The sequence below is a fragment of the Hordeum vulgare genome, chromosome 3H, assembly GCF_904849725.1.
Source record: "Hordeum vulgare subsp. vulgare chromosome 3H, MorexV3_pseudomolecules_assembly, whole genome shotgun sequence".
Classification (NCBI taxonomy): Eukaryota; Viridiplantae; Streptophyta; class Magnoliopsida; order Poales; family Poaceae; genus Hordeum; species Hordeum vulgare.
The window spans coordinates 155,080,916-155,094,428 of NC_058520.1; the positions used below are offsets into that span (position 1 = coordinate 155,080,916).

At 50.3% G+C, this 13,513-nt stretch overlaps 1 protein-coding gene across 2 annotated transcripts; it reads left to right on the plus strand.

Annotated features, from left to right (window-relative positions):
- The first annotated feature begins 4,171 nt into the window (after positions 1-4,171).
- LOC123443341 (dephospho-CoA kinase-like) lies at positions 4,172-11,842 on the plus strand. 2 transcript variants are annotated; one of them, XM_045119678.1, is made up of 4 exons: positions 4,172-4,358; positions 4,618-4,725; positions 6,011-6,156; positions 11,177-11,842. In XM_045119678.1, the coding sequence occupies exons 2-4, from the start codon at positions 4,618-4,620 to the stop codon at positions 11,631-11,633; spliced, it is 711 nt and encodes a 236-aa protein (XP_044975613.1). In that variant the 5' UTR covers positions 4,172-4,358; the 3' UTR covers positions 11,634-11,842. The 2 variants fall into 2 exon arrangements, with proteins under 2 accessions (XP_044975613.1, XP_044975614.1); XM_045119679.1 differs by lacking the exon at positions 4,172-4,358 and having other exon boundaries at positions 4,643-4,725; positions 5,997-6,156.
- The last annotated feature ends 1,671 nt before the right edge of the window (positions 11,843-13,513 follow it).

The window sequence follows — 13,513 nt, forward strand, 5'->3', positions numbered from 1 at the left end:
CAAAATGAAGCTAAGGTGAGGTTTTCTGATTTTTTTAATTTTTAAAACCTGAAACCCTCTTCTCACTCTTTTGAACTCTATGCAACCTAAGTCGAGATAGTCCAATTTGTGAAGGGTTTTTTCATGCAAAGATCATTACATCAAGTTTATCATTTTATATCATAACTATGTAACATAACAAGACTATATGCGCTGGTTTTTCATTTTTTAGTTTTTTTGAATTAGTTACACACATTTGAATGTTCGGTCAAACCTTTCAAAACCCCGTTGACTGCCTCCAAAACCCATCTAACCCTAACGCCAAAGGTCCACCGTCGTTCTAACCCTAACGCCAAACTGCGGCCGTCGGATAGGCCTTCTAGAAGGAATCCGCAGGTGTGGGGGAGCATCTCAGTGACCGGGGGGCCGAGCGGATAATGTTGAGCGGGGGAGCATCTCTCTGACCGTTGGGCCGAGCAGATCGGGTCCGCCAGAGCCTGGCGTGCGTGCGCACATCCACGTCGCAACGAGATGGACCACCATGCATGTCATGCAACGGCGTCGCAGCCTAGCTATTCTGCCAAGTGAACACAGCCTAGCCGCCGTGCACGCAATGACGCATTAAAACAGCGGCAGGGGCGCACCGTACATCGCATCTAAGCTATTTTTAACAATTGCATGCATGATCCTTAGACACGGGACGGACGCGTCGGTGGTGCAGCTCCTTTTTCAGTGACACAGTTTCTCACACCGATTAAAAACAAAGCATCTCGCCTGTGGCGCCTGTGCCTCTTTGGATGCTCTGCCCTTTTTTTGCACGCCCAATAAGTATGCCACCATGCGGAGGAGAGAAAACGATCGATCGTATACATTGACTACGGCTGCAACGCGGCTATAAAAGGGCACCATTTCCTCATCCCTCTCACACTCATCTCTCAAGCCTCCTCCTCTTCTTCTTTCGGAGGGAAATCCACCACTCGAGCCACCATGCAGTTCAACGGCCCTACCTACCATCGCCCTCGCACCGTGCCGGAGATGGAGTTCCTGCCCGGAGTCGTCGTCGAGAATAGCCTGAGGGTGTGGGCCATCTCAAGGTGGAGGGGCCCTAGAGATTTGGCTCGCTTCTTCCTCCAAGCCGGCTACCGCCACCTCCCTCCGGGCACTCCGCCCATGTTCCACCTCCACGAGCAGGTCGATGGCGGCCACAACCGCTTCGTCATCGACCTCTACGTCACCTTCACCAACCACTACGACGCTTAACACCTCCTCGGCCAGTTGTTTTGATGTGGATGCGAGTTTATCGCGTTCACCACCTACAAGATCTTCACCAACTTCCACCACATCTTCCCCGAGCCCAACGGCATGCACACCCTCCCCTACCAGATGCCGCCCCCGGAGAACGGCGAGTGAGGGGCGTCGGCGAAGGAGGGGCCAAGGAGTCTGCTGGCCGAGGAGTCTTTTTATATTTTTATCTAGTAGTTGGGGCATGTGTGCCCGGTGTCTTTATATGTAGTATTTCTATATGTTGTATGCTACTATAGGGTACCCGATGCCCCTTTATCGTACTATTTCTATCTAGTTTTATGCATTATATGTTTTATGTTTTATGCATTATGCACTATATTAATGTTTCAAAAAAAAATTATGCAACGTAATATCCAGTGGCGGAGGCAGCAATGTGGCAAGCTTTGGCCTCCGCCACACGTAAATTTGTTGCTTCCCTATATATGTACGTTGGCCATTAGGAAAGATTCACCCTAGGTATTGTTGTAAGCTTTGCTGCGTACATCTGCCATACCTTGAAACAATCTGTGTCTTCGCCAGTGGTAATATCTAAAAAGTTTGTGTAGGTGGAAGAACATTTTTCACGATAGAAATGACACAGAACTGCTCGGAACAAGATACCATAGCACAAACTTTGAAAACACCATAACAACCTATTCCCCAAATGCGTTTTTCGAGGCTAACTTTGACCACATGTTATAGAGCAAATAAGGGTTTTTCTACACCTACGTACATGACCTACGTAAACCTACGTGAAGGCTGAGTTTGACGAAATATATATCAAATGATATCACCATCTATAACACTAAACCTATATGCTATCAAAACTAATATCATTATGCATCTACTAATATTGTTTTCATATTATAAATGTTTATATTTTGTTCTATAAATTTAGTCAAAATTTATGAAGTTTGACTTTGACCAAATCTTATATGCGGACTAAAAAGAAACGGAGGGAGTATATAACATGCAAGTTACACCGTCAAATTCGTACGTGAAAGGAGCTTCCAATGATACAACTTTTATATTATACATCTCATATAATATTAATCTTATCAATAGTCAAACACAGTCTCAGAAAATGAATTAGGCGCTATATATATAGATGGAGGGAGTAATCAGCGCTGGTTTCCTATGCATGCATTCGATAATTCCACAATTAATCACCGGATGAAACAAGCGGCTGTATATGGGCCTGGATATGTTATATTCGACCCTGTGCACTTTTTTTTGCACTAGCTACACTTTTTTATCAATGGGCCTGTATATATCGATGTCAATGACCGTGTGCACTTTTTTTTGCACTAGCTACACCTTTTTTATCAATGAGCCTGAATATGTTCTATTCGACCCTGCCTACCTTCTATATGGGCCTGGCCTTTTCGGTCAACTGTCGACAAACCCTTTTTTTTTCTTTTCTCCCTCTATCACCCATCTTTTTACCAAACTTCTCATCTAGCCACTCAAACTGAAACTGATGACGAACTGCAGAACTGAAAAAACGGGTCCGAAACAGAGTGGAGAAGATGAGAAGACATGCCGAATTCGTACAACGCAACAGATTTATTAAACATCCATATTATTACGATTAGAGATGATGCCCAATCTATTCACTAACGACTAATTATCATCAAATAAACAAATGCGAGAGCAATTACACAAACATAAAAAATTCCGGCCATCAAATTGCCCTGCTTCTTCAATTCGATTAGTTTCTTCATATGCTTGTTGAGCTTCTTCATCCCTGCCGTCCGTGCTGCATCCCCCACAGTAGCATCAATGGAATTATCAGATCCAGACGAGCCCGATCCAAACTTCTCCGCCTCCAATGGTAAATCGAGCTCCCGTGATGCACCCTCCAGTTCAATCCGCTCTATGTACTCATCTAGCCACTCAAAATGGGGGACAAAAACCAAAATTTCTGAAATCGGAGAGATGAACCCAAAATCCCAAATCCGATGAAAAATATGAAATTGGGGGACAAAAACCAAAATTGGCATATTGAGAAGTAAAATCTCACATTTCCGTGCTCTTGTTTGCTCTCGCATTTCACGAATTCCTGCTCAAGGTTTCCATTCTTGTCGGTCGTTGTGACTAGCCGCTTCAGGGGTGCGGTACGTGGGCATGTAGGGCACCTTGTCATGGACACTGCGTCATAGCGCGACCATGAGCGGCGATAGGCTGAAGCGGAGCTCGACATTGCTAGGTCGCGGCCCGAAAGGGCGTTGCTGCGCGTCGTCGCCGGAGAAGAAGAACAACAACGGTCGGGGAGCGGGGCGAGGATGGGAAGGTCGCGGTAGGGCTCGGGTGCTGCACGGCTCGGTGTCCTCTCTTGTACCAATGCTAAGCTGGATAAGTTAGTGGGTTCCATGCTGTGGGTCCCATTTGTTACGTAGGGGCTCACCTGATTCGAGTTTAAAAAAAAAATGAATGAGACCAACCCGGGCTAGACTAGCCTGTTGGCATTTTTTTTATAGAAGAAAACTCCGTGAGCACCAGTGTTAGAGCCGAGGCTCGAACCCTGGTGGACTGGCTGCAAACTCCAGCGCAAGCAGTGTACAGCTATTTCTGCGTTGGAAGATGTCGCATGAGAGCTATTAGAGCATGGTTAATAGTACAGCCAACTGTTGGCTATAAGCATTCTTATAGCTCACCTTATAGCTAGCTTGTACAATAGTTAGCTGTAAAAAAGTACTACTTTTATCATATATGACCCACCTTTCATTCTCATAAAACACCTAGGAGCACGTGCTAGAGCTGGCTCTTCACGAAGAGCCCACTTTCCTTCTTTCTTCTCTTCTTTCTCATCCAACTCAGCAAAAATATAGTATTTTAATCCTTACAGCCTGCTGAGTGTAGCTTATCGTACTTCCTCTTACAACCAACTACGTGGCATGAAAGATAATTCAACTCAACCATGTCGAGTGGGAGCTATTCGCCCTTCGCAAGCAGCAGCTATGCGACGGCGGCTGGCTGGCGGAGAAACAAACTAGCGACGGCACGCTCGAGGAAGAGGATTGCAACGTAGCGGCGGCGCGGAGGAGGCTTGCTGCGTGTGGCCTACCGGGACGCATCGGCCTCGAGATCGCAAGGTATCTCGCTCACTTGATCACCCGGGAGTACTTTAGAAGAACACAGCGCCCGACGAATTCCCCCTTTCGATTCGGCCCCCTCTTTTACCTAAATGGTGAATTCGTCGTGGTTTCGTATCCCCTCCATTTGTTAAACTCTCAATCTGTGATCAAATTTGGTTTTAAAAAGTCGGATATCCCCAACCCCAATCTATGAGAGTTAGAACAGACGGGATCATCCCCACGCGCTCTAATTCGTCTCGTACGAACCGAATTCCAGATGAGGCTGGTCGGCTTCACGGGTGGAATTGCTTCGGGGAAGAGCACCGTGTCTGGCCTCTTCAAATCCGCCGGCGTCCCTGTCGTCGACGCGGACGTTGTGGCTCGGGTAAGCATCCAGTATCCCACATCGGCGTGCCGAAATATGCGCTTGTTGCTGCTAATCATGCTGTGCCTTTGCAAGCAATGTTGTTGTTTTAGTCGATTCAGTCACAACTATGGTAGTACAGAATATAATGTGACTAATTACTTCTGTACAACAGTTCTATAAGATGCAAGTAGGCTGCTCACATCAGCTTTTTGGGGATAAATAGTTCTGTCATAAAATCCATCCCCATGCTAATCAATGTGATCAGTACAGAACTTTTTCCATTTTATTGCATTGTTATTACCTTTTCGCCTCTCCCTGAGAATTGACGGCAACACTTGGTAATTTGGTATTGATTTGAACTATGTAAGAAAGTTCTATAGCATGGAATCAAACTGCTCAATTTAGCTTTATGTTGAGGATAAAGGCATATACTGGTATTTCACAGTGGAGTTTTTTCATCCCTACTGCTACTAGTAGACTCACAGTAAAGAGGAACAAAAACGGGAGTTTTGATGGGCAGCGAAGAAATGTGAGGGGGATGGCCAATGTAGTCATACTACCTTTTTTGTTGTCAGTTTGGATTATAGGATGGGAAAGTATGTGCATTTTGCAGACTAAAGAAGTAGCCGCTGACGCCGAGAGAATTTCATTTTTTGTTGTATATGGGTATATGAAGGAAGTTAAGACCTTTAATTCCTAATCACATGTTCAAAATCATGTGAGTAAATTGTGTGATTTGAAGTAAAAAAAAAAAGAATATGCATTCCTTGTCTAATTGGAACACTGAATCTATCAGCATGAGTGTCTTACCGTAGCTGGGATATCTCTTGAACTAAAAATATTACAGTGACTGGTATGACGCAAGATTAACTATGTTTTATCTTTGGGGCTTCAGCGTGAGTATGACCATAGGAACTGACAGGTTTAATATAGCGCTTTAAGGTATTACCTGCATTTGAAAACAGTAACTTGAGCAAACGTGATTTTAGCCAATTGTATGTATGCATTGCTTATTCTTATCCTAAATGTCTGGGATGACAAAAATCAATGGTAGAACATTAGTACAATCCCTGGTATGATGTGATGTTAATTCTGGTAGACTAGGGGCTTTGGACCAGGTGGGTGTACATGGCACTTTGCTTTCATAATTTATGACTACTTGAGCTTCAAACTGCTAATAATGCATTTTGCTGTTGTAAACGTATTAAGTTATTATTTGTTGTAAAATTCTCCCAGACACTGACAATCGTCTTCCTTGTTTTTGTTTGAACTTTATGCTGATTACGGAGACATGCATTTACAGAATGTAGTGCAGAAAGGTACTGGAGGTTGGAAGAAAATTGTGAAAACTTTTGGAAATGATATATTATTGGAAAATGGAGAAATTGACAGAGCTCTCTTAGGTCAGATTGTTTTCTCTGATCCAGAAAAAAGGGAACTTCTAAACCGGTACAACTCTTACCAACATAAATATTGTACCCTGTTTCCTTTCTTTTCGCTATGGTTAGTCAATAGATATGTGATCCAGTTTATATATATGACAGTTTTTCGGGAAAACGCAAAGGCTCTGCGTTTCATTTCATTGAAAAGGAGGAGAGTTAAAGCTGTACAAGGGTCCGAGCCTTAGGCTCAACAAAAAAAGGAAAAAACACTAGGCTAGTGAACATCCCAGGTTATTGGCAGGACTACCCCCAGGCCAACAGCCCCAGCCCGAACCCAAAGGGCTGCCTCCTCTCTGATCCTAGCAGATAGCAGCGTCATGGAGGGCTGCTCGCCGTCAAACACGCAGGAGTTGCGGTGTTTCCAGAGTAGCCACGCCGTCAGGTGGGTGATCGTGGCCAATCCCTTGCGCATGGCCTTGGGCGTCTCCCGCTTGGCGTGCAACCACCAGTCATTGAGCGCCTCGCGGTCTGGCGGCCGGCATGCCAGCCGCAGCCAGGAGAGCGTCTCGTGCCACACCTGTCGTGAGAAGGGGCAGGTGACGAGCAGGTGGCGCATAGTCTCGGGCTCCTGGTCGCAGAAGACACAACGCGGGTGATGTTGTAGGCCGTGGCGGCGCAGCCTATCCGCAGTCCAGCACCTGTCCAGGCTGACGAGCCATAGGAAGAACTTCACACGCGGGGGAGCCCAGCTCCTCCAGGTCAGTTGCCAAGAGTCGCAGGCAACGGAGCCGTGGAAGGTCGCTAGGCAGCGCGGAGTATGTTCCGCTCGAGGTCCATCTCCAGTTGAGTTGGTCTGGCTGATCGTGGAGTGTAACGTTTTGGGTGGTGCGCCAAAGCAGCAGGTACTGGCCGATCTCGTGGATGCCCAAGTCGCCGCGAATGTCGCGCGCCCAGGCATGGTTCTGGAGGCCATCCGCGATGGAGCGCTGCTTGCGCCAGTGCTTGGGGATGCAAGCGTAGAGCTGTGGCGTGAGCTCGCCTATGGAGCGGCCGTCAATCCAGCGATCCTCCCAGAATTTGCCCGATCTCCCGTCGCCTACGACAAGCAAGGTGGAGGCACAGAACAGGGCGCGCTCCTCGTTGGTGAAGTGGAGGTCAAGGCCGTGCCAGGCCCTCCTCTCGTTGGTGCGACTAAACCAAAGGCAGCGCAGCCGAAGGGCTAGTCCAGCGCGTTCCATGTCCTGGATTCCGAGGCCACCGAGGGAGAGCGGCCGACAGACGCGGCGGCAGTTGACGTGGCAGCTACCACCGTTGGTGGCAGCGCGACCTTCCCAAAGGAATCCCCTCTCGATCTTCTCTATGAGCTTCAAAGTCTTCTTCGGGGGGGGGGGGGGAGGACGAGCAGTTGGTGGATGGGGATTGCACAGAGCACGGACTTGACAAGCGCGAGCCGGCCCGCTTTGGTCATGAGGCGGGACTTCCAGCTGGGCAGCATGCCTCCGACCCTGTCGACCAGGGGTTGCAGCTGCGCGTTCGTGGGCCGTCGAATGGTGAGCGGGATCCCAAGATATGTGATTGGCAGATCTGCAATCCTGCACCCAAGCGTGGCCGCTATCGTTGCAGAGTCGCCCGGGGCGCAGTTGAGCAAAGTGGCAGAGTTCTTGCCGTAGTTGACGTGGAGGCCCGTTGCTTGCCCGAAGAGCTGCAGGATCGCCATGATCGCGGCCAGGTCACTGGGGGAGGGGTGGCAAAACAGCACCACGTCATCCGCGAAGAGCGAGATGATCGGGATGGGGCGACGTGGGTGGAGGTGCTCCAAGATGCCCATGGTTGCAGCCCGCTGGAAGAGGCGACCCAGCGTGTCCACCGCAAGGACGAACAGCTGGGGCGACAGAGGGTCGCCCTGCTTAAGCCCCCTGCGGTGCCAGATGGGGAGGCCTGGCTCGCCGTTGAGCAGGCGGATGACAGTAAGATGGCCAACCAATCCAAGAACCTGCACCCGAAGCCATACTGGCGGAGAACTTCGAACAGGAAGGGCCATGAGATGGTGTCGAAGGCGCGCGCGAGGTCGAGCTTGAGCAGGATCCTGGGCATACGCAGCTGGTGCAGGAGGCGCAGCGACTGTCGGACGAGCACGAAGTTATCGTGCAGGGAACGGCCCGCGATGAAGGCGTTCTGGTTCTTGCTAACCAGCCTGTCAAGCTTTGAAGCGAGGCGAAGTGAGAGCGTCTTGGCGAAGACCTTGGCAACCAGGTGGATGAGGCTGATGGGGCGGAAGTCGCCGATCGCCTGGGCATCCGCGCGCTTGGGGAGGAGGGAGATCATGGCCTGGTTGAGGCGGTGGAATCCTCGGCCCCGTAGCTGGTGCAGCTGATGGAACACAGCGATGAAGTCCGGCTTGACGGTATCCCAACAAGCGCGAAGAAACTCCGCGGTGAAGCCGTCCGGTCCAGGCGCCTTGCGCGTGATCGTGTGCCAGATTTCCTCCTCCGTGAATGGGGCATCGAGGTCATGTAGGCCATGATCCGTCTCGATAAGGTGCTCGAGGTTGAGCGAGCACTCGCGGTCTGGGGCCGTGCCAATGAGGTCGTCGAAGTGGCCGAAGACGGCCTGCGCCATCTCGTTCTGCCCCGTGTGGGTCTGCTGGCCCGATGACAGGCTGAAGATGGAATTCTTCTGACGCCTGTATGAGCACTGCCGATGGAAGAATGCAGTGTTGGCGTCCCCCTCCCTAAGCGAAGCAATGCGTGCTCGCTGTCGGGCCATTGTGTGCTCGAGTGAGGCGAAGCCCAGGAAGGCAAGCTTCAGGCTTTTGTGCAGCCAGACCTCGTGCGGCGAGAGCGTCCGGTCCTCCTGAGCTTTATCGAAACTGAGGATGAGCACCCTGCAGAGCGCGAGTTTGTGCTTGACGTTGCCCACTGATTTGGCGCTCCAGCTAGTGAGCCTCTTGGCTGTTGCTTGCAGGCGCAGCCGGAGGCGGCGGAATGGATCGTCGTCGTCCACCGAAGCCCAGGTTAGCACGACCGTTTCCTGGAATCCGTCTAGGCGCAGCCAAAACTCCTCAAAGCGGAACCGGCGGTGGACTGGGGGTGTGGGGGAGCAATCCAGCAGGAGGGGCTGTGGTCGGACACCACCGAGGCGAGGCAGCGCAAGTGACAGTCGCCGACGGCGTCATCCCAGCCTGACGTGCACAGGACCCTGTCCAGGCGCACCAGAGTCGGCGGGGATTGCGCGTTGGACCAGGTGTAACGGCGGCCATTGAGGTACACCTCCCTCAGGGCCAGATCGCTAATGCAACGCCGGAAGCGACCCATCATTCTCCGGTTTAGGTTCCCGTTGTTCTTATCCTCGTTGCGCAGGATAAGGTTGAAGTCACCACAAAGCATCCACGGGCCCGTGCAGTCGCGGCACACGTCCCGGATCTCCTGGAGAAACGCGACCTTGCCGTCCTCGTCTTGGGGGCCGTAGACAGTGGAGATCCACCACGGAGTGCCCGCGGGAGAGGCAACCCTAGCGGTGAGGGCATTGGTGGTCAGCAATGGGTTGGAGATCGTCACGACCCTGCTCTTCCAAGCAAGGAGGATGCCCCCGCGTGTGCCCTCCGCGGGCAGGGACAGGAAGCCGTAGAAGTCGAGGCCCAGGGTCTCCAAAACTATCGAGGGGTCAATGAGGGCCATCTTCGTTTCCTGCAGGCACACTATCGACGCGTCGGTCGTAGCGACGAGCGAGCGGATCGCCAGGCGACGCGCCCTCGCGTTCAGCCCGCGCACATTCCAGATCACTAGCTTAAGGTTGTGAGACATAAAGAACTAGTTCGACAGCGGGATACAACGGCGGGCTAGACCTCCGCGAGGCAGCCAGCGTGCACGGACGTGCATGGGATCGGGGTGACAATCGCGGGCAGCTCAACTTGGCGATAGCGGCGAGCACGTCCACCGAGATTTCCGTCGCGAACACGCCGTCGTAAGCTTTCATCGCGTCCGCCGTGATCACCTGGTTGGCGCCGATGATGCCCAGGGTGCGCAAAATCTGCATGTGAGCCTGCCGCTCAGCAGTAGGAGGCACCTAGGTCGCCACCTTCGGGGTGGCCGAGCGGCCGCGGCGCGGCGAGAAGCAGAGGGTGGGGTGACGGGGGCGCTTCCCGGGAGTAGACAGGGCGGCCTTGAGCTGGCCAGTGGCAGCCGCGAGGAAATCCCCCGGCGTCCAAGCGATGGGGCGCGATTCAGCTCTCGGGCGCGATCTCCGCAGCGTGATGGGCGGCGATGCGAATCGGCATGCAGTGGGGCAAGGGGTCTCCGCCGAGTGTGGGCTGGCCGGCAGGGACGCGTTGCTGGGTGCAAGACTGTCGTCGAGGCCCGGCCCAGCCAAAGTGTTGCCAAGGCCCAGCCCGAGAGGGGAGGGTGGCCCAGGCGTCAGCTTAGGAGAGCCCGCGCCTGGCACGAGGAGTGCGGGATTTGAATCCGGTGCGGGGTCGTCCTCGGGGTCGAAAGGGCGGGAGGGCGTGACCTCGTAGTCGTCACCACGCAGGCTGGCAGCGGGTGACGCTGCCAAAGACCCGCTTTGTCCCGACAGGGTATCCTCCTCGGGTGCCGCGGACGGGGGAGGCAGGGAATCAGGGACCATCTCGTCCCCGGGCGAATCAGGGGTCGCTTCGTGCCCGGCCCGCCTTGGATCCGGGGCCGGCACAGCGGTCGAGCCAGGCGGGGTGCAGGACGGATCGCGCTCGTGCACGGAAGGCGACAAGCCTGGCTGGTGGGTGGCGGGCCCTGTCCCTGGGGAGGAAGGGCGGCTGAGCAATCGGGGGGCGCCACAGCAAAAGCGGGTACAGCAAGATTTTTCGAGAAAACGCAAAGAGCCTTGCGTTTCTTTGTATTGAAAAGAAGGGGGATTACAGCCTCCTAAGAGGCGATTACAGCATGCTTACAAGGGGTTTAGTGGACATCCCAGGATGGGGCCAAGACTACCCTTGCATGCTTATACTTTGTCATCAATAGTCCCTGCGATATTAAGGATTCTTGTTTTTCAACATTATTCCTCGATCCTGGGCCCTGACAACATTTTGGTTTGTTCATTGTGGCTACTTTCAGTCTTCTGGCCTCACATATGTCATGTGGTATATTTTGGGAGATACTGAAATTGTGGGTGAAGGGATGCACAGTTATCACTGTCGACATCCTGTTGTTGTTTGAGACAAAGATGGACCGATGGACGAACCCAGTGGTTGTTGTATGGGTGGATCCCAAAACACATATTGAGAGGCTCATGTTAAAAGATGGGTGCAGCGAGGAACAAGCTCAGAGCAGGATCAGCGCGCAGCTTGCACTGGACTGGAAGAAGTCCGAACCAGATATAGTGATCAACAATTCTGGCTCAGTGGAGGACACGAAAGAACAGTTCAGAGAAGTGTTGAAGCAAGTCTCTGCTCCCTTGACATGGAAGGAGCGCATGAGATCCAGGGATGGATTTCTGTCTATCGTCATATGCACGGCAGCGGGGGTTTTACTTGCCCGGATCTGCGTCATTAGGAATTTAGGATTGGACTAGGTTGGTTTTCTTGAAAATTTCGGAGTGTCGTTGCAGCGCACTAGACCATCAAGATTATGGTTTTGTGTCGCGTCATGTTTTGGAAATACCACAAGTGCTGAAGTTTGAGTGAATTTTGTTTTTTGTAACCGCAATTGCTTGTCATTACAGAGCACTGCTTGCTTGTGTTGTCTCTGCTGTGAACCTTGATTCACAACGGAATATTGGTATGGCTGTGTGGCGTCGGTTAGACATTGACTGTGAGACCAGAGAACAGTGAGTGGGAATATATTTCCTCCGTTTGAGTAAGACGTATTACTTGTAGTCAAGAAAAAGCTTTGACAAACAATCAGTCTATTAATATTTTGCTTATACGACAAGATCTCAATGAACAAACCTTTCTTTTGAGCATTTGTGAGTGAGGTATTCGGCATAGGCCGGTGATGTTGGTGTTCAGATACTTGGATGTAAGGATGCAGGCGGGCACGTCCGCATTGATCATTTGTAGGAGTACATTAGCATGTTTATTAAAGTACCCCCTCCGTTCCTAAATATAAGTTTTTTTAGATATTTCATTATAGACTATAAGTTTTTTTTAGATATTTCACTATAGACTACATATGGAGCAAACTGAGTGAATCAACACTCTGAAATATGTCTATATACATACGATGTAGTTTGTAATGGAATCTTTAAAAGAGTTTTTTTTTGAGAGATAAAAGGACTTATATTTAGGAACGGTGGGAGTAGTAAGTAGGATTGATTAGGTTATTTTTTGGCCTAGCAGACGCGCTCGTCTGCATCCTACTTGGATGTGGCTTCAGTGAGAATTTTGAGAGAGTTTTGGTTGTAATCTCACCTTTGCGTTTAGTTAACCCATCATCATGTTGTGTTTTAGTTTATATTTATGTAATACAAGACGAAATTGATTTTGAAAAACAAGTATTTTTAATATGAAAGCATTGACAATTAAAAAAAAACATGAAAATTGGTGACCGGCCGACAATAAGTTGGCAGGTATTACGAGATGAATGATGGTGACAAGCAAATGACAGTGGGAAACAAATTTAGGTAAGAGTGAGAGGGTGGTATGAATGATTGTCTAAATATTCAAAGTTTGTGTGACTGGATGAAAGAAACATAAGGCGTTAGGGTTTTAGAAAACTCATTTAGTACATGTAGACAAAGAGTACTTGGATATGGTAGCCTAGTTGGTCAAGTGTCAATAGCCAAACCAACTGCAAGTCCAAAGCCCAAAGAATAGACCTTTAGAGGGTCTGAATGAAACCTGCTCCACTGACTCTGAGCGAACTCGTGTCAACCTATCCTAAAATCTTGGAGACTTCGAATGACACCAATCAAAGTTGTTCGAATGAAAGATAGGGTTTTTGGTAGTTCACATGTCCTAGCTTGGAGGGTTTAACTATATTGGAATTTGAGTTTGGCTACCCACCATTTTTGGAATATCCCGACGGATAAGATTAGGAGTGTCCGAACTGGTCATCGGATACAAACTTGACTTGTGACGAGGTTCCAGACAAAAGCTATTGAGAGAAACCAAATGAGAGCGGAAAGGTTATGTAACATCCCAGAAGAACCAAACTTGTTAATCGAAGTGTTCGAACCACAATTAGCCTACCTAGTCCACTCTCTCTCAAAGGCTAGGAGGGTATGGAGATAAGCAACTCGGTGACCAGGCCTCCTCAAGGTGCTAAGAATCGAAACCGACAGGCTTACGCATGCAAGGTCAAGGGTCCTGACCCTCAGGACCATGGAGAACCCTCAGAGGGTGGCAATGCCACCTATTCGGGGCCAAAGGCTTTCGTCCCTCACATCCAAAAAATTAGGTCCCCTTCGCATTTCTGGTCTACAAGATCGCAAGTACACTAGGGAGACATGGC